This window comes from Phyllobates terribilis, unplaced genomic scaffold (assembly GCF_046119375.1).
Source record: "Phyllobates terribilis strain yellow unplaced genomic scaffold, ASM4611937v1 Scaffold_156__1_contigs__length_4398808, whole genome shotgun sequence".
Lineage (NCBI taxonomy): Eukaryota > Metazoa > Chordata > Amphibia > Anura > Dendrobatidae > Phyllobates > Phyllobates terribilis.
The window spans coordinates 2,249,265-2,270,861 of record NW_027362916.1 but is presented as its reverse complement, the minus strand read 5'-3'; the positions used below and the strand labels follow the sequence as shown (position 1 = coordinate 2,270,861).

The window sequence follows — 21,597 nt, the reverse complement described above, 5'->3', positions numbered from 1 at the left end:
TGTAGAGGGGTTAAAGGATGATGAGCAAGGCAAACCCTGGGATCTGGAAAATGCAGCAGAAAGCGCTAATCCTGTTTGTGGTGACCATCTTTTGAGCTGCCATGTGACCATGAACAGTGTCCCCAATGCATTGTGTCTGCACACCATCCCAGCAAAATCTGCATTCAAATAGCTAAATGGCGCTCCTTCCCTTCTTAACCTGCCATGTGCCCAGACAGCAGTGTACAATTGCATACAGGGTATTGTCGGATTCAAGAGAAGATGGAATATAATTTGTAAGGTCCATTTGTTTCCTATTATCCTTTGTGAAGAATTCCAACACTTATCACCACACAAAGTGACACACGTCAGATTTGAAAAATGTCAGAGATAGGTGCTGGGAAAGGAAGTTGTTTCTGCGTTCTCTGGAGTCATGACAAACCATTAGTATGGATAAAAATGTAGGTTTATTGGCTACGCTTTTCAGAGACCACCGACTCCTTCCTCAGGACAACCGTACATAACCTCTTTAACGGGTTTAGTGGTTTAATAACATAGCGGGTTTGGGGGAGCAGATGAAGCTCTCCATTTTTCAGCTCTTTGTGGTTGTTTTTTTCTTTCCATTTTTGGAGCATTCTTCAGTTAAGGGTAAAAAAAAAAAGCAAAAGCATCCAGTCAACGCCCAGAAAATAAATACCCCGATACCACAAACCATTCAGCAGTTTTGCAGACATTCTGTAAAATCAAAGTAAAATTTCCCGCAATCTCTCAATTTGTGTTTAAAAAAAAAAAATAGAAAAAATATCTTCACAAAACTCAGTTTTGCTTCTCTCCACAGAAATCTTTAGTAAAAGGCGAAAGATTTTTACGTTCTGAAGAGAAGCCAGAGTATTTTTCTATAGATTTGAAAAATGGGCCCAGATAGGAACACAAAACTGGCTGCAGGAAGGAGTTAAATCAGAGTATTTTGGGCACTAAGTACTATAGTCAAAACTGTGAGTATAGACAATAACATCTACTGAAATGACCAATCTCAACAGTCTTCATCAGTAAGTAGTGAGTAACTAGTGGTGAAACCTCTCTAGGGTAATTAGAGTATGGGGCTCGGTGGCTCTTGGCAATCTAAACTATCATAAGGGACAATATTTTCTGTCAGATGAGTTTCAAGAAATATTAGACATTCAAAGAGAATTTTTTATAATAGTGCAGAGATGAGGTGTCTTAAATTTATCTTAGAGAGATATCATGTCACAGGTGAAATGTTTGCTTTTGTTTAGTTTATCACAATCCTGTTTGAAGTTAGTCGGTTTTAAAAGAAACTGAAAAGTCAGGATAAAAGGGAAACTCTTGTTATTGTACAGAAATTCACACTTGGCCTTACTGCACATTTAATGTTGTAGATCATAAATGTGAAGTTTGGCCAGAAAGACTGGACCTGGTCTTGTAGGGACCATATGAGCACATTCAGCAGCACAGAAGGGAGAGAAGGTAGATTCATCCAATAAGATATCAGGGTTCTAGGAAGCCAACACCATCATTACCCTCCGCTTTCTCTTACAGGCCCATCATAATATTATTCTTCATGTGATTTTCTGGCTTTGTGGTTTACAGATCTGGGCAGGTAACGTCTCCTAATCACAGGTAGTAAGTGGATCCTCCAGGTTGTAAGTTCTATGGAAAAGGGTTTCAATACCCAAAATCATTTGAACAGTTTTAGGTGGAAGAGAATATTGTGTTCTAGAGGCAAAATGGTGATCACACGATTGTGATACGGCCGGACTACACAACCGATAAAGCAGCCACAGCCGGTGACTGAGAAGAATCTGTGACTTCTCTGCATTTAGTGGTTACTACTCACCTGGGTAGTCATATGTAGAATTCTCCTCTTTACACCGCTCATCACCCCTCACATATGTCTCTGTAGTATTAATATGGGTCAGATCTTCACCCTGAAACAAATATTATAAAAGTCACAAACAGATGGAGAAGTCACCTCTATGATCAACTCTAATCCTGCTATCTCCACCGTTCTCATTACACAAATATAAAACATATAATACTGGTGGATAAAACAAGACTGAACACAAGACCTTCACAGCCGTCTACACATCATAGGGGAGATCTCATGACACCTTCTCTCCATCTACCTGATGATTCTGAGGAACATTGGGATCTTCTTGTTTGCAGTCCTGTGGAGGAAGAGGACGGGGACATCTCTCTGGTGTTGTCCTCTTACTGGATAGATCTGGAAGAAACACATACAGGGACTGAATTCATTCTTTACATACAGATAATTATGGGCCGTGTGTATTTAGTCCTGTCTATTACCTGGTGATGTGAGGGGATGGGGAACCTCAATCATGACGTCTTTATACAAATCTTTGTGTCCTTCTAAATACTCCCACTCCTCCATGGAAAAATAGACAGTGACATCCTGACATCTTATAGGAACCTGACACATACAAGGACAGTCATCCCCCCGATCCTTTCATAGTGTTACTGTATAATGTCCCAGCAGTGTCACCTCTCCAGTCAGCAGCTCAATCATCTTGTAGTTGAGTTCTAGGATCTTCTGGTCATTGATGTCCTCATGTATCAGGGGGTGAGGTGGAGGCCCTGTGATTGGGCTCAGGGGTCTTTCCCATCCCTCAGACACATGGACCTGACAGCGCTCACTAGAGGTCTTCACTAATATGTAATCCTGGTTATGGAAAGACATATAAATAAATCTCCCTCCAGACATTTCCAGAGTCCTCACCTCTCCAGTTCTGTCCATCTGTTATTCCCATAGATAAGAATGATGTAATGTGACGTCATCAGAATCTCTCACCTCTCCAGTAAGCCGGAAGAGGATCTCTAGGGTGAGGTGTAATATCCTCTCCACCATTTTGTCTCTGTCCATATCCATTTTTGATGGGTCCATAAGGAAAAGTCTCTTAAATAGAAGATCTTCACTGAGAGGATCCGATATTGTAGAGACCTGAATGAGAAGATGATGAGCCGATGTAACAACATAAAAATCCTGTGTAATAATACAATTACTGGAGATAATAAGGGGAAACCTATGAGGACATATATTATTTTACAGTATTTAGTTTTCTTCTTTACATGTACTAATAAAACCTATATATTTTAGGCCACAGACAACAAGCAGTTTCTTCCTTGGAGTCTGTAGCTGAACACGTTTCTCAAAGACTCATCTTCCATAAAGTTAATTCTCGTCTCATTTACCGACACTGCAATAGGCATTAGCAATACTGCAGGAGATATTCATTACACGTGACATGAGAAATAACTACAGTACAGACCAAAAGTTTGGACACACCTTCTCATTTAAGGATTTTTCTGTATTTTCATGACTATGAAAATTGTACATTCATACTGAAGGCATCAAAACTATGAATTAACACATGTGGAATTATATCCTTAACAAAAAAGTGTGAAACAACTGAAAATATGTCTTATATTCTAGGTTCTTCAAAGTAGCCACCTTTTGCTTTGATGACTGCTTTGCACACTCTTGGCATTCTCTTGATGAGCTTCAAGAGGTAGTCACCGGAAATGGTTTTCACTTAACAGGTGTGCCCTGTCAGGTTTAATAAGTGGGATTTCTTGCCTTATAAATGGGGCTGGGACCATCAGTTGTGTTGTGCAGAAGTCTGGTGGAAACACAGCTGATAGTCCTACTGAATAGACTGTTAGAATTTGTATTATGGCAAGAAAAAAGCAGCTAAGTAAAGAAAAACGAGTGGCCATCATTACTTTAAGAAATGAAGGTCAGTCAGTGCGAAAAATTGGGAAAACTTTGAAAGTGTCCCCAAGTGCAGTTGCAAAAACCATCAAGCGCTACAAAGAAACTGGCTCACATGAGGACCGCCCCAGGAAAGGAAGACCAAGAGTCACCTCTGCTTCTGAGGATAAGTTTATCCGAGTCACCAGCCTCAGAAATCGCAGGTTAACAGCAGCTCAGATTAGAGACCAGGTCAATGCCACACACAGCTCTAGCAGCAGACACATCTCTACAACAACTGTTAAGAGGAGACTTTGTGCAGAAGGCCTTCATGGTAAAATAGCTGCTAGGAAAACATTGCTAAGGACAGGCAACAAGCAGAAGAGACTTGTTTGGGCTAAAGAACACAAGGAATGGACATTAGACCAGTGGAAATCTGTGCTTTGGTCTGATGAGTCCAAATTTGAGATCTTTGGTTCCAACCACCGTGTCTTTGTGCGACGCAGAAAAGGTGAACGGGTGGACTCTACATGCTTGGTTCCCACCGTGAAGCATGGAGGAGGAGGTGTGATGGTGTGGGGGTGCTTTGCTGGTGACACTGTTGGGGATTTATTCAAAATTGAAGGCATACTGAACCAGCATGGCTACCGCAGCATCTTGCAGCGGCATGCTATTCCATGCGGTTTGCGTTTAGTTGGACCATCATTTATTTTTCAACAGGACAATGACCCCAAACACACCTCCAGGCTGTGTAAGGGCTATTTGACCAATAAGGAGAGTGATAGGGTGCTACGCCAGATGACCTGGCCTCCACAGTCACCAGACCTGAACCCAATCGAGATGGTTTGGGGTGAGCTGGACCGCAGAGTGAAGGCAAAAGGGCCAACAAGTGCTAAGCATCTCTGGGAACTCCTTCAAGATTGTTGGAAGACCATTTCCGGTGACTACCTCTTGAAGCTCATCAAGAGAATGCCAAGTGTGTGCAAAGCAGTCATCAAAGCAAAAGGCAAAAGGTGGCTACTTTGAAGAACCTAGAATATAAGACATATTTTCAGTTGTTTCACACTTTTTTGTTAAGGATATAATTCCACATGTGTTAATTCATAGTTTTGATGCCTTCAGTGTGAATGTACAATTTTCATAGCCATGAAAATACAGAAAATTTTTTAAATGAGGTGTGTCCAAACTTTTGGTCTGTACTGTACTTCATGAGGAGGACGACGACTCCTTCATCTTTTACTGCGGCTCTTGAAACATATTTGGCCAGAGTCCATCACCACCCGTCTATATGACTGTTTCCAGTCTTCCCCGGACTGTAATCTTCTATCAAGTTAGATCTCATGTCTTAACAGAAAAAAGCCCTCTATCCTGTGTGAGTTCTCTTGTGCTCAACCAAATCTGTTTTCCGGCTAAAACATTTCCCACATTCTGAACAGGAATAAGGCTTCTCCCCTGTGTGAGTTCTCTGATATTTGATTAAACTTGATTTCTCTGTAAAACATTTTCCACATTCTGAACAAGAAAATGGCTTCTCCTCTGTGTGACTTCTCTGGTGATTAACAAGATTTGATTTCTGGTTAAAAAATTTCCCACACTTGAAACAAAAAAAAATCTATTCTTCGCTGTGTGAATGCTTTGATATTTAAGAAAAAAGTTTTCGAGGGAAAAACTATTTCCATATTCAGAATGTGAAAATGGCTTCTTTGCTTTAGGAGCAGTTTGTTTTTTAATGCTTATTTTGTGACCTTGATTTTCCTTAGTAGTCGCTAATGAATCAGAAGACAGGACCTGTTTCATAGGATCAGATGACAGATCTTTGCTGTGAATGGATGATGATGATGGTATATCTGGAGTAATGGCATTCACTTCAATTGTATCCTGTGTGATCTCAAGATCATCTGATTTAAAAATTGAAGATGTCAGCTGTCCCTCTGATCTCCCGGTACAGTCATCTACCAAGAATAAAACCAATTATTATTTATGAATAACATATCCTTAAAATTTATATTGTTGAATATTTTTACTTAAACTCTCCGTAAAAATTTACTTTATGTAAAAGTATCATTATTTACCAAGAAAACATCACAGAAAAAAATCAGCCTTACCAACACCAAATCAGATAACAAATGCATTTTAGTGTTGGTTGGGTGTACTGGGGTGTCTGTCCATGTGGGGTGCACTTATATAGTGCTGGGCAGCCTTCCTGATGTAATAGTATGGGCATCATCACTATTCTAAGTCAGACACTGTGCATCAAACCTACCTGTGTGACTGGCGTCCTATGCAAGCTTCATCTGTGTGCATCTTTAATACTAGGCAACCACCCCCTCCATGAATTGGTACGATTGTGAGTGGTTGCTCCATCAGTATTTTGCACCTGCGCTGCCCCCACCTTTATCATGGGGGTCTGCGGCATCCTGCTAGTGCATTTGTTATATGATTTGCGTTGGTAAGGCTGTATCTTTTTCTGTAATTTTTTTTTATTTTGCCCTATGTTAGCCGTCATTATTCAACAAGACAATAACAGTTCACAGTCTAATAGAAAACCTCATAGGATGAACCAGTAGAGCGTGGTGTCCAACTGTTTGTTAATTCTGCCTCCCAAATATGGAATAAAAAGCCACCAAACAATGTTATGTAGGCAAAAATAATATCAATAAAAACTTCTACTCATCATTCTGCCTCCCAAATATGGAATAAAAAGTCACCAAACAATGTTATGTAGGTGAAAATAATACCAATAAAAACTTCTACTCATCTCACAAAAAACAAGTCCCCACTCAGGTCCATCATCTGTCAGTGGAAAACCAGAGGTTTCCACATTATTAGTGGCTCAAAGGCTCTTGAAAGGTTATATGGCTTCCATAAACCAATCCAGCAATATCCGCTCTCCCAAAGTCAGATCTCCCCCTCACTTCTGAGCCTTGCAGTGCGCCCAAAGCACATTTAGCATCCATGTATATGACATTACTATAGTGAGAAGAACCCACTTAATTTATGGTGTGTGTTTCCTGGAGCACAATCTGGGCACTATGTGTTGGGTAATAAAATGGTATATTTGTAATTTTCACTCTCCAACATCCACTGCGTGCTAATTTCCGGAAAGTGCCTGTGGAGTCAAAATAGTCACTACTCCTATAGATTATTTCACTGAGGTTATAATTTCCAAAATGGAGTCACTTTATGAGGATTTCTACTGCTCTGGTTTTCTGCAATTTGGTCACATTAGGGCTTCTGCAAATGGTGTGTCCCATCTCCTCTGGGATCTGCTCCTGCGACGTCTGCTTCTGTCACCAAGAGCCGCCTTATTCATCCTGCAGGTGGCGCTGGTGATGGAGGAGACGTCAGAACCAGAAGCTCTGGGTGGCGCAGGCTCTGTCCAGCCAGTAAGATTAGGGTTGCTGGGACCTGTAGTACCATCCAGTCTGGCAGTATGAGTGTGTGTGCTGTCCAGCTGAAGTAATCTGCTCCTTGTTTCAGCCATTTGGAAAGCACCACACCCTACTAAAGCTGGAAGCATATTGCCGGAAGCTGCCAGATACAGCCTTGTTCTCCTCTGGTTCAGTCCTCTGTGCTCAGCTCCCGGCTTGTGTATTTGTTTCCTGTTGTGACCTCGGCCCATTTACTGACTACTTTTGTGTGATTTTGTATTTTCTCTGACCCCCTGGTTCTGACCCAGCTATCTGACTATTCTTCTTGCCATCTCACACCACAGAACATTACGTAACACTGTGGCCCAAGCCTAGGGGTCTCTGTCTAAGTCCAAATACATGTAGAGGGGTTAAAGGGTGATGAGCAAGATAATCCTGGGATCTGGAAAATGGAGTAGATGACGCATAGCCTGTTTGTGGTAGCCATCTTTTGAGCTGCCAGGTGACAACAAACAGTGTCCCCAATACATTGTGTCTGCACACTATCCCAGCAAGATCTACAATCAAATAGCTAAATGTCGCTCCTTCCCTTCTTAACCTGCCATGTGCCCAGACAGTAGTGTACAACCATAGATAGGGTATTGTCGGATTCAAGAGAAGTTAGAAAATAATCTGTAAGGTCCATTTGTTTCCTATTATCCTTTGTGAAGAATTCCAAAGTTATCACCATATAAAGTGACACAGATAATATTTGAAAAATGGGCCCAGATAGGAACACAAAACTGGCTGCGGGAAGGGGTTAAATCAGAGTATTTTGGGCACTAACTACTATAGTCAAAACTGTGTCTATAGACAATAACACATCTACTGAAATGATCAAACTCAACAGTCTCCATCAGTAAGTAGTGAGTAACTAGTGGTGAAACCTCTCTAGGGTAATTAGAGTATGGGGCTCGGTGGATCTTGGCAATCTAAACTATCATAAGGGACAATATTTTCTGTCAGATGAGTTTCAGGAAGAAATATTAGACGTTCAAAGAGAACTTTTTATAATAGTGCAGAGATGAGGTGTCTTAAGTTTAGCTTAGAGAGATATCATGTCACAGGTGTAATGTTTTTATTGTTTAGTTTATCACAATCTGGTTTGAAGTTAGTCGGTTTTAAACGAAATTGAAAAGTCAGGATAAAGGGAAACTCTGCTGTTATTGTACAGAAATTCACACTTGGCCTCACTGCACATTTAATGTTGTAGATCATAAAAGTGAAGTTTGGCCAGAAAGACTGGGCCTGGTCTTGTAGGGACCATATGAGCACATTCAGCAGCACAGAAGGGAGAGAAGGTAGATTCATCCAATAAGATATCAGGGTTCTAGGAAGCCAACACCATCATTACCCTCCGCTTTCTCTTACAGTCCCATCATTATATTTTTTTAAGTGAATTTCTGACTTTGTGATTTACAGATCTGGGCAGGTAACGTCTCCTAATCACAGGGAGTAGGTGGATCCTCCAGGTTGTAAGTTCTATGGAAAAGGGTTTCAATGCCCAAAATCATTTGAACAGTTTTGGGTGGAAGAGAATGTTGTGGTCTAGAGGCAAAATGGTGATGACACGATTGTGATACAGCCGGACTACACCACCGATAAAGCAGCCACAGCCGGTGACTGAGAAGAATCTGTAACTTCTCTGCATTTAGTGGTTACTACTCACCTGGGTAGTCATATGTAGGAATCTCCTCTTTACACCGCTCATCACCCCTTACATATGTCTCTGTAGTATTAATATGGGTCAGATCTTCACCCTGAAACAAATATTGTAAAAGTCACAAACAGATGAGAAGTCACATCTATGATCAGCTCTAATCCTGTTATCTCCACCGTTCTCATTACACAAGTATAAAACATATAATACTGGTGGATAAAACAAGACTGAGCACAAGATCTTCACAGCTGTCTACACATCATATGGGAGATCTCATGACACCTTCTCTCCATCTACCTGATGATCCTGAGGAACATTGGGATCTTCTTCTTTACAGTCCAGTGGAAGAAGAGGACGGGGACATCTCTCTGGTGTTGTCCTCTTACTGGATAGATCTGGAGGAAGCACATACAGGGACTGAATTCATTCTTTACATACAGATAATTATAGGCCGTGTGTATTTAGTCCTGTGTATTACCTGGTGATGTGAGGGGCTGGAGAACCTCCATCATGACGTCTTTGTACAAATCTTTGTGTCCTTCTAAATACTCCCACTCTTCCATGGAGAAATAGACAGCGACATCCTGACATCTTACAGGAACCTGACACATACAATGATACAGTCATCCCCCCAATCCTTTCATAGCATTACTGTATAATGTCCCAGTATTCCCAGCAGTGTCACCTCTCCAGTCAGCAGCTCAATCATCTTGTAGGTGAGATCTAGGATCTTCTGGTCATTGATGTCCTCATGTATGAAGGGGTGAGATGGAGGCCCTGTGATTGGGCTCAGGGGTCTTTCCCATCCTTCAGACACATGGACCTGACAGCGCTCACTAGAGGTCTTCACTAATATGTAATCCTGGTTATGGAAAGACATATAAATAAATCTCACTCCAGACATTTCCAGAGTCCTCACCTCTCCAGTTCTGTCCATCTGTTATTTCCATAGATAAGAATGATGTAATGTGACATCATCAGAATCTCTCACCTCTCCAGTAAGACGGAAGAGGATCTCTAGGGTGAGGTTTAATATCCTCTCTGTCATCTTGTCTCTGTCCATATCCATCTTTGATGGGTCCATAAGGAAAATTCTCTTAAATAGAAGATCTTCACTGAGAGGATCTGATATTGTGTAATAATACAATTACTGGAGATAATAAGGGAAACATTTGAGGAGATTTATTATTTTACAGTATTTAGATTTCTTCTTTACATCTACTAATAAAACCTATATATTTTAGGCCACAGACAACAAGCAGTTCCTTCCTTGGAGTCTGTAGCTGAACACGTTTCTCATAGACTCATCTTCCATAACGCTAATTCTCGTCTCATTTACCGACACTGCAATCGGCATTAGCAATACTGCAGGAGATATTCATTACACGTGACATGAGAAATAACTACTTCAGGAGGAGGACAGCATCTTCCTCTTTTACTGCGGCTCTACAAACATATTTAGCCAGAGTTCTTCACTGACTACATCTCCACCGGCCGTCTATATGAATGTTTCCCGTCTTCCCTGGACTGTAATCTTCTATCACGTTAGTTCTCATGTCTGATTCACACACAGAAGTTTGAGGCTTTGATATATGGTAAGGTTTTTAATATTAAAGAGAGTAGGACTATCCCGAATGGGTTCATTTTACCATGGTGGGATAGCTTTTATGCTATTTTTGATCAAAAACAGTGTTACTAAGAACCCTATTTTATTTAAATGCACGTTTGGTTTTTATTTATTTACAGCAGGGTTTATGATCATTTTTTTCTTATAGTTTTTTTCTGATTTATGGCCATAGTAAACATGCATTTATGTGCTGCATGGATACCAACTTAAACCAAGCTCAAATTCTGTGTTTTTTTCACGGGCACCATAGTGGTCCTGTGGGCTGCTGCTATGGATGATACACCCCTAACTATCCAACTATCATATGGTAAAAATCTCATAGGTCCTGGATTTATTAGTATCTGCACGAAGAATGGGGCTAAGTGAGTATTTATTAAAGGGAATCCACTCCACCGACTACCCCACGGCCAGCAAGCATCAGAATCTTCACTGAATAAAAAGCCATTTCTTAGCAAACAGACCTCTAAAATGAGGCATACAGGTATGTATAGATTCACATTTCTATCACCTGTATGCCAATATTAGAGGTCAGATAAGTCCCAAGGGGTGACAGATTCCCTTTCATCAGCCGTGGGGTAATCATAAAACCAGATATGTATCAAGGTATTCTAAGGTGGTTAATGGTTGCGTAGTCAATGGGAGGCATGTGTCACAGAAATGGCTGGTCTCTGTGATGTAACCCGGAGTGTTTCTCTAGGACACATAAGCACTAAGAGGATCGTTTGGTGCACCTGGGAGCCGGGTTACGGGTAGCTAGGAAAGAATGGGCGAGTCCAGCTACCCACATACCTCACCTCTGGGTGTGGTTAACAGCCTATAAAATGGAGGCTGTTGTTTGGCACATGGTCTGTGTGTTTGGAGGGAGAAGGCCTCCTGTGTATGTTTGTCTTCAAACCAAGCCAGGACACTGGACGCTACCGCAGCTTGTGTGCCACACAGGCCTGGCTGAGCAGAGACCTGCTAGGGACATTTACTTTGTTTGCCTGATCTAAAGGCTATTTTCTTTTCTGTTTGGCTTCTGGGTTTATGAAGCAAGCAGCATCAACAGGAGACCAACACGCTGTAGTTACAGCAGATCCAGCAGTACTAGCAGAAACAACGTCAGCAGATGCAGCTTCTGGCAACCGCCATCCAGGAGAGGATGAGCGCTCCAACCCCAGGTCCGACTGATGATTCCCAAGTCCGGAAGGCGGCATGACGGGCTTTGCAGAAAATGACCCTGGGGGGGGATGACGTTGAGACCTTCCTGATGGTGTTTCAAAGGGTCACCGAGAGGGAGAAATTTCCACAAGAGCAGTGGGCAGAGGTACTGTCGCCATACTTGACTTGGAGAGCCCCAGAAGTACGCGCAGTAGGCATACTATGATTTATCTTTGCAGGGCACCCTATTTAGCTTTGCATAGTACGCCCTATTTAGCTCTGCATAGTACGCCCAAAAGGCGTACTATGATTTAGCTTTGCAGGATGCCAAAGAGTATGACAAGCTAAAAAGTGAGATTCTCGCACGCTTGGGGTTGACAATGACTATCAGGGCACAGCGGGTTCGTATCACCAGAACAAAACCACCTCCGTCCCAAATGTTTGACCTGCGGCACCTGGTCCAGAAGTGGCTGCAGCCAGAGTCCTCAATGCCTGAGCAGATGGTAGAGTGGGTGGTGATGGACCGGTTTGTGCACTCCCTGCCGAGGCCCATACAGCCTTGGGTTGCCCAGGGTGATCCCCGGTATGCGGATGAACTGGTCGGACTGATCGAGAGATACCAGGGGTTTGAAGGTTCCTTGGGAAGGCAGCCCACTACATACTGGAGTTCCCAACAGGGGGTGGAGGCCCAAAAGGTGGTGGGACTTCCAAGGTCCAAATGGACGAGGGAGGTGGTGCCCAAGGTCCATACAGGTGATGTTGTTTGCTGGAGATGCCACGGCCCAGGCCATATAGCCGCTCGTTGTCCCCTGACCCTTGAGCCGATGGACAGCAGCATAGGACAACGTAGTTCATATTATGCTTATCCGCCCTGCATTGTGAACTGTCCACCCAGCGAGGGGCCACAAGCATGTCACGTGAAGGTGAACGATGGGAGGTAACGGCACTGCTAGACTCCGGGAGCCTGGTGATCCTTATGAGGGCCACCCTTCCTCTCCAAATTATCCCGGGGAAAAAAGTCGGCGTTCAGTGCATTCATGGTGATGCTAAAGACTACCATAAGGGCCAGAGTGGACATTGAAATGGCCCACGGTACAGAGTCCCACGAGGTCGGCGTTGTTCAGGACTTGTTGCACCCTATTATTATAGGCTGGGACTTTTGCTTGCTTTGGGATCTGTGGGGGAAGGGTTCTGGGTTCGCTGGCTCAGATAAGAAAAAAATTAACCCTAATGAAGTATCACCACACCCAGAGTCAGACAGGTTTCCTTTTTGTGTACTTGTGGGGGATGAGGAGGTAGTGCCCCCTGAGTCTGCCATTCCAGAGTTAGGGGTGACCAGCGAGAATTTTGTGTCTGCCCAACATAGGGACCTAACTCTGAAGGAAGCCTTTAATAATGTCACTATTATAAATGGAGTTGCACAGGAGTCGGGGGCTGACACAAGGTTTCCCCATTTTATGATGAGTAAGGAGTTGTTGTACCAGGTCAAGAAAGTGAGGGAGGAGAGTGTGGAGCAGTTAATACAGCCGGGCCCCTTCAGACGGAAGGTGTTGGACATGGCCCATTCACATGTCTTGGGGGGACATCTGGGAGTGGAAAAAACGCAGGAACGGATCGTGCATAGGTTCTATTGGTGAACATTGAACATAATTTAAAAAAACATCACAGTAAAAGATAATACCTTACCAACACCAGGTCAGATTGCCAATGCACTGCAGGATGCAGCAAGCCTGCATGATAAAGGCAGGGCCAGCACATGTGCAAAATACTGAAGCAGACAGCCACTCACTAACCTACCAAATTCATAGAGGGGGTGGCTGTGTAGTATTATACATGCACACCAATAGTCTGCATAGGGCGGACGCCAGTCACACAGATATGTGTGAAGCACAGTGCAAAAAAATGTGCAAAAAAGATGAAAAATAGTGTATAAGATAAATACACCACATGATAAATACCCCACCAGGCCTCTTTAGTGTTGGCTGGGTGAATTGGGGCATGTCTTGTGGGCTTGCATGTATATAGTGCTTGGCAGCCCGTCTGATCTAATAGTATGGGTGTCATCAATAGGCTGCAAGCCAGACAATGTGCATCACACATATCTGTGTGACTGGCGCCCTATGCAGACTCCATCGGTGTGCATGTATAATACTACACAGCCACTCCCTCCATGAAATGGTAGTTTAGTGAGTGACTGTCTGCATCAGTATTTTGCACATGTGCTGGCCCCGCCTTTATCATTGAGGCTTGCTGCATCCTGCAGTGCATTAGTAATCTGACCTGGTGTTGGTAAGGCATTATCTTTTAGGCTATGCGCCCACGATGCAGAAATACTCCGGAGTTTTTCCTGAGCGTTTCTGCATCTCCCTGGCAGAAAAAAAGCATGCGGATTGTAAGCGTTCTTCACATGCATTTCCGCGTGCGGGTTGTCAAGCGCTTTCCAAGCGATTTTAGCATCACTTGGAAAGTGCTTGACAACTTGGTCACACTATGTAAATCCATGCAACCAGCATGGATTTATATAGGGTGACTGAAAGAATGGTAAAAAATAAATATATACTTACCTTCTGATGGCCCCCGGTGTCTTTATCCGATGCGTCCTGGTTTGCCGGCAGCTCGCAGTAGACTAAACGACCTGCCGACGTTAGCGGTCGCGTGACCCGTCACCTGACTAATTGACGTCATGGCAGGTCCTTTTCAGACCATCGCGAGCTGACGGCAAGCTGAGACGCATCGCTAAGGACACCGGGGGCCATCAGAAGGCAAGTATAATGTATATTTTTTATTTTATTCATTTTTTTTTTACAGGTTCTATTGTACCCGGGTCCGGAGGAGAGTCTCCTCTTCTCCAAACCCGGGTACCATCCGCACATTGAAACGCATGGATTCTGCATGTACAGATGCAGTGATGCGGATTCCATGAGTTCCAATGCAAGTCAATGGCGGCGAAAACACCGCGCTAACGCAAAATAATTGGTAGTGCTGCGGATTTTTCCGCAATGATAATCCGCAGCGGAAATTTCCGCAGCATGTGCACAGCACATGGGATTATCATTGGAGAACATGGCAGACCTTCTACCAAGCGTTTAAGCATTTCTGCAGCGGAATTGCCGTGGCGGAAACGCTTAAAAAACGGATAGTGGGCATACTGCCTTACTGTGATTTTTTATGTTCACCATTTTTAATGTTTAGTTTTAGGACTGACAAGTATGAGGACCCTTGACGTTTGGGTTGCGAGCTTGTGTATTTTGGCCAAAATATCGAGCAATAGCTCATGTGGTGTATTTATCTTCTACACTATTTTTCATCTTTTTGCACATTTTTTTGCTGCAGGATGCGGCCAGGCCTCCTGAGTGTTGGCTGGGTGAATTGGGGCGTCTGTCTTGTGGGGGTGCACGTATATAGTGCGGGGCAGCCTGTCTGATCTAATAGTATGGGAGTCATCAACAAGCTGCAAGCCAGAAACTGGGCATCGCACATATCTGTGTGACTGGCGCCCTATGCAGACTCCATCGGTGTGCATGTATAATACTACACAGCCACCCCCTCCATGAATTGGTAGGTTAGTGAGTGGCTGTCTGCATCAGTATTTTTCACATGTGCTGGCCTTGCCTTTATCATGGAGGCTTGCTGTATCTGGTGTTGATAAGGCATTATCTTTTACAAAGGTTCTATTGGCCCGGATGTCACCGGGAAATATTTAAGTATTGCAGGTCTTGCACTACGTGCCAGTTAACTGCCCCCACCTCTCACTTTTGAAGTCCCCTCGTGCCATTGCCCATTATTGAAGTGCCGTTCGAGAGAATTGCTATGGACTTGGTCAGTCCCCTGGTTGAATCTGCTCGTGGGCATCAATTTATATTGGTTATCCTGCACTATGCCACATGCTATCCAGAAGTGATTCCACTGAGAAACTCCTCCGCAAAGAATATATCCTGTGAGTTGGTCCACGTTTTTTCCCCAACAGGCTTACCAAAGGGACATAGAGGGAATTTCCTGGTCGGTGACTATGAGTAAGGTGATGAGGGAGTTATGCAAAGCCCTCCAAATCTCCCAACTGAGGACTTCAGTATACCATCCTCAGACAGATAGCTTAGTCGAAAAGTTTAACAAGACTCTGAAGAGTATACTGAGGAAGGACATAGAAAGGGACAGTAGAGACAGGGACTGTCTCCTACCGTATCTGTTGTTCTCCAACCGAAAGGTTTCACAGGCCTCTACAGGGTTCTCGCCATTCGAACTTCTGTATGGCCGACATTCGCGGGGTCTTCTGGATGTCACAAAGGAAATCTGGGAAGCCGAATTCACTCCCCACAGGATTGTCATCGAGCACGCTGCTCTGATGCAGGAGAGGATTGTGAAGGTGATGCCCATCGTAAAAGAACATCTCCTCCAGGCACAAGAAGCTTATGCCAAAGTCTACAACCGGTCAGCCAGAGTGAGGCAATTCAATCCGGGAGACCGGAGTCCTCATGCTAATTCCTATGGTGGAAAATAAGTTCTTGGCCAAGTGGCAAGGGCCGTATAAGATGGTGGTAAAAGTGGGTGATGTGAACTACAAGGTCATCAACCGGGACGACGTAAGCCGTACCAGATATACCACATCAACCTCATCAAGCCGTGGCAAGACAAAGAGGCTGTGGAAGCTCCATGCTTGCTGGGCAAGCTAGAAGGTGACGTTGGAGGAGTCGCAATAGCGGAAACGCTAATGAAGGCCAAGAAACAGCAGTGTCGGGAGTTGATGCAGAAGAACAGGGATCTGTTCTCGGAATTGTCGGGCTGCACAAGGGTCATAGAACACAAGGTTCTGACGGAGCCACATGTGCGGGTGAACTAGAAGCCCTATCTGATACCTGAGGCCCGACGAGAGTTGATATCCAAAGCGGTAGCTTGTATGCTGAAGCTCAGTGTCATTGAAGAATCCAAGAGCAGTTGGTCGAGCCTGATCGTCTAGGTCCCAAATCCCAATGGTGAGTGGAGATTCTGCAACGACTATCTGAAGTTGAATGAGGTTTCCAAATTTGATGCATATCCAATGCCACGCGTCGTCGAGCTGATCAAGAGGCTTCGGCCAGCAAGGCACATAACCACCTTGGATCTGACGAAGGGATATTGGCAGATACCCATGGCACAGATAGCCAAAGAGAAGACTGCGTTTTCTACGTATGCCTGGATGCCGTTTGGACTGCAGGGGGCCCCTGCAAAATTCCAGAGAGCTATGGATTGCATCCTTGCATCCCATAAGAAATATGCCACAACATACCTGGACAATACTATCCTCAGTCCAGACTGGGAGAGTCATCTGGAAAAGATTCAGGCTGTGTTTGATGCTCTGAGGAAGGTGGGGTTTTCAATAAACTCGAAGAAATGTGGCATGGGGAAATAAGAAGCCAAGTAATTCGGATATGTAGTGGGTAGAGTCGAGCTAAACCCCCAAAATACTAAAGTAGAAGCAATCCAAAATTGGCTGAGACCAGGGTCGATAAAGCAAGTCAGAGCCATCCTGGGAATCGTGGGATACTACAGGAAATTCATCCCAAACTTCGCCATGATGGCCGCACCCCTGACTGACCTCCTTAAAGGGACAAAATCAGCCAAGGCCAAGTGGACTGCAGAGGCGGAGACATCCTTTCAAAAGATGAAACTGGCTCTGTGTAGGCAACCGGTCCTGGTTGCCCCGGACTTCAAGAAAGAGTTTATACTCCAGACAGATGCCTCAGATGTCGGGTTAGCAGCAGTCCTTTCCCAGGAGATACACGGGGAGGAGCACCCTGTCTTCTACCTGAGTAGAAAGCTGTCCTCCTGCAAGAAAAATTATTCGGTCATAGAGAAGGAACGCTTGGCTATAAAGTGTGCGGTGGACACCTTATCGTACTATCTGTTAGGTCGAAAATTTAGATTATTATCCGACTATGCTCCACTCAGATGGATGAGGGAAAAAAGAGAAAAAATGCCAGAGTCACCCTCGGGTTTTTAGCCCTACAGGACTCCTACTTCCCTGTAGAACATAGAGCAGGGAAGCTACATAGTAATGCCGATGCTCTCTCGGGAATCCCCTGTCTGGTAATAAAATGGGAGGCATGTGTCACAGAAATGGCTGGTCTCTGTGATGTAACCCGGAGTGTTTCTCTAGGACAGATAAGCACTAAGAGGATCATTTGGTGCACCTGGGAGCCGGGTTACAGGTAGCTAGGAGAGAATGGGCGGGTCCAGCTACCCACATACCTCACCTCTGGGTGTGGTTAACAGCCTATAAAATGAAGTCAGTTGTTTGGCACATGGTCTGTGTGTTTGGAGGTAGAAGGCCTACTGTGTATGTTTGTCTTCAGACCAAGCCAGGACACTGGACGCTACCCCAGCTTGTGTGCCACACAGACCTGGCTGAGCAGAGACCTGCTAAGGACATTTACTTTGTTTGCCTGATCTAAAGGCTATTTGCTTTTCTGTTTGGCTTCTGGGTTTATGAAGTAATAAACGCACATGAACTTTTAAAGGAACATGCCTCCTGGTTTCCTCCCATTGTGCCCTAGTGAGTAAAACCCCTACAATATGTATAAAGGAAAGGGTATGGTACTCAGAGAATGTTTCAATAATCCGCCTGAACGCATTTTCCCAACAGGTTCATTAGGAGGCTTGATAGAGGGATGATAATTCATGATGTTCAGCATAGTGTGCCTAATAGCCAGGTGTCCATGTTTAAATATCCCACTTCATCGAAAACCCCTCCCAGACTAGGAGGTCCATTCCCATTCCTAGAGGTGAATTGTCACAGGATATACAGAATAGAGTCTGTCTACAATAATATACTGCGCCTACGCTACTTCTCATGAGCTAGAGGTTCGATAATGTCCATCACCTAGTGTGCATGTCCGGAAGTGACGTTCTTTATGCTGAAACACCAGATAGGTACGAGTTGCGCGGCGGCAATCAGTTTGTGACTGCGCATGCCCGTAGTTATCATTCCATCTAGGATCATTGTCCACAAATGCGCATGCCCACATATCTCTGGAGAGCATATGGTATTGCATTGCATTCCACCAACAGAAAAATCCTCTCTGAGATCAATATCATGGGAGACTAAAAATAAGTATTGCACATCCCCCCATCATGCAATCGGCATGTGGATCTACTTTATCACTACAAAATATATGGGATGGTGGCCCACAGTATACTCCTAATTGGTCATATTTGACCCCTATTGCATAATTAGAGATACACAAGGAACACCACACTTGTTAGTTACTTAATAGTATAACTGATAAGAAATAATTCTGATATAGAAGCTCAGATCTCTTGATGAAGTAAAACAATATGGGAACTGAGTAGCAATGGGTAGAGTATAAAATCCTAAAATGTAATCCGGAATGGGTCTGTATTCATACAAAACAGGCATAGGAAATTTGCTCAGTCACTTAGGGCCTTGTGAATCCAGTCTGGAAATCCACTCACTTTCCTTTTTGAGGATACATCTATTGAGATCACCACCTCTCACATTGGGTTTAACCACCTCAATGATGCAAAAGGAGAAGTCTCTTGTTTCACCTCAATGTGCACTGTTCATATGTCTCACTAATGGGGTGTACCGATGTCAAGCCAGGTTTGAGTGCAACACAGAGGAGAAAGGGAAAGGGAGCCCAGACACTAGGGAAAAGGGGGAAGAGGTGACCTCCTAATCTGGACTAGCATCATCCAGTCTCCCCCTAACGTCCCTATACAGCCTCCGCAGCTGTTGCCCATCACATGCCTCGCCCAACTATCCCTGGCATAAGGTTATAGCTAGGGGTGGAAGGAGATGAGCGCTAGTCAACCTCCGCTAGCACTCTAAAGACAAAAGGGGAAGACAACACAGGGGAATTACAACTTCGCTTTAGAAGAAACTCCAACAGGGCACACGGCCTAAAGACTCCAAAGAGAACGTGATGCTGCTTCAGCCAAGTTCCAAGTAGAAATGAGTATACCCGGCGACGTCAACATAGACACACCAGGTATATATACACCCAGACTAAATGGAGGTAGAATCTGGGTCCTAAACACAGCCTCCCATCTAGGCAGCTGCCTGCATTGCCAAATGTGGAGATCTCCTGCAAACCCCTGCAGGGCAACTGTCACCTCTGACACACCCGTGGCACCCAACCATGGCGTATTTTGCCCAAATGCCCCCTCCACACTCCTCTAAGACGGCCTCTTGGTCGTGCATACATAATCTAGGGGGCAGGTGCATGTGGCCACATATACAAGTCCTGAGGTTTTACAGTTGGAATAATCCCTCTGGAAAAAGGTTTCACCTGTAGAGGAACTCAAGAAAGATTTACATGGTCTCATCCAATTACATGTACAACTTTCTACACATCTAAAGAAACCACAGATTCATCTATCTAGCCATGTCCCCTTGGGTGCAGTTTTTTCAGAAACTATGCGCTAAACGGTCCCTAATTGACCAACCCTTTCTGAAAGTTATTGTGGGAGTAGATCACACAGAACCCTCAGGTCCAGGTCGGCCACAAGTACATCCTAGTGTTTTCTGAGGATATTAAAGATATGGTCACTCTGATTGTCACAAATTCCTATTACTTGTGTTATCCCATATTTTTCTTGGTGTCTTGGTTAGGTATGGAGGAGTGTCTGTCTCTCCTGTTTTTCTGCAAACAATCATGCGGAATCCAAAATGTACTGTGGGTACCTTTTTCCCTGAATCTGGTGTTTATGTCTATTGCCTGTATATTAAGATCTGTGACAGAGCAGTTTCTTCTCAACTGTAAACATTGGCCCTTGGATATTGTTTTTTTTTTTTTTTAAGTAGGATGCGGTGGTGGCTATGCCACTTTAATAGTTTATGGTAGATGAGTGTCCCTAGGGTCCAAACAAGGGCTGTGGAGTCAGTGCCCATTTTGGTGGAGTTGGAGTCGGTATAAAATTGACCCACTCCGGCGCCTAAAATATGTAATAAATTGGGTACAATAGTTCAATGCAGTTTGTGAGGAATATTTTTTCATAAGAATTTGGGAAAGTTATGAAATGTCCTATAAATGTCTTTCCTATTCCTGATCTAAGGGTCTAGACTTTTAGCTGAGAAAAATTTGTCCTACTGTAAATTTATCACTTAAACATGAGCCATGTATGAGGGAGTCGGAGTCGTGAAGTCGGAGACAGTGTCATGGAAATTTAGGAGTAGGAGTCGAAGGTTTGGCTTACCGACTCCACAGCCCTGGCTCCCATCCCGTACTTTCTTGATTGGTACATCAAGGAAAGGCAACTGGTAATAATTAAACTCTGATATAAATCTAAAGCCCACTCTATGGATATTGAGTTCCAAATTCAAGAAACTGTTCACTCGTCCCTGACCGGATGATAAAAATGTTGTCAATATATCTATATCATGCCCCAATATATGGATGCCACCACTTATAATCATCCCTGAGTATGTTGGTTTCCTCCCACCAGCCCAGGAATAGATTAGCAGATGAGGGGGTACAGGGGCTCCCCATCGCAGTAACCCTGAGCTCGGGTAAGTACTTCCTGTCAAAAAGAAAGACGTTATGAGTAAGAATGAATTTTAGAAGATTGTCCATGAAGTCATTATGTCTTCTACACTCTACTGATCTCAATTTCTATAAACATCTTACTCCTCTGATATAATCCTCATGCGATATATTACTGTACAAAGCCTCGATATCTGGTAAGGCCTGCTCCCCTACATACATGTATACATGCTCAAGGGTCTACATGTAGGGGAGCAGGCAGAGGAAAAACCAAGTGCAGCGGGATTATTCCACTGCAGAACCTCAGGCGGTACTGTGGGAACATTATACTGTGTGAGGGCATCATCCATACTGCATAAGGGGCATAATGGGGGGCATTACACTGTGGGGGCATCATACATCCTGCATAAGGGGCATAATGGGGGCAGTACACTGTGTGGGGCATCATACATACTACATAAGGGGCATAATGGGGGGCATTACACTGTGGGGGGGCATCGTACATCCTGCATAAGGGGCATAATGGGGCATTACACTGTGTGGGGGCATCATACATCCTGGATAAGGGGCAT

The 21,597-nt window shown here is 44.0% G+C and overlaps 1 protein-coding gene and 1 non-coding gene across 2 annotated transcripts in view; both read right to left on the bottom strand.

Moving 5' to 3' along the window:
• LOC141206992 (uncharacterized) overlaps positions 1 to 9,375 on the bottom strand; it is a 72,168-nt gene extending 62,793 nt beyond the window's left edge. The window contains exons 1-9 of the mRNA XM_073664350.1: positions 9,258 to 9,375; positions 9,077 to 9,174; positions 8,789 to 8,879; positions 5,498 to 5,661; positions 2,810 to 2,959; positions 2,504 to 2,680; positions 2,308 to 2,431; positions 2,127 to 2,224; positions 1,838 to 1,928 (exon numbers count right to left, since the gene is read on the bottom strand). Coding sequence (XP_073520451.1) covers positions 1,838 to 1,928; positions 2,127 to 2,224; positions 2,308 to 2,431; positions 2,504 to 2,680; positions 2,810 to 2,959; positions 5,498 to 5,661; positions 8,789 to 8,879; positions 9,077 to 9,174; positions 9,258 to 9,342 — 1,078 coding nt within the window. The 5' untranslated portion in view covers positions 9,343 to 9,375. The remainder of the gene's footprint in view (positions 1 to 1,837; positions 1,929 to 2,126; positions 2,225 to 2,307; positions 2,432 to 2,503; positions 2,681 to 2,809; positions 2,960 to 5,497; positions 5,662 to 8,788; positions 8,880 to 9,076; positions 9,175 to 9,257) is intronic.
• LOC141207008 (U5 spliceosomal RNA) lies at positions 754 to 871 on the bottom strand. The gene has a single exon (XR_012277447.1). It is a non-coding gene; the product is annotated as a U5 spliceosomal RNA (small nuclear RNA).
• Positions 9,376 to 21,597: the final 12,222 nt, after the last annotated feature.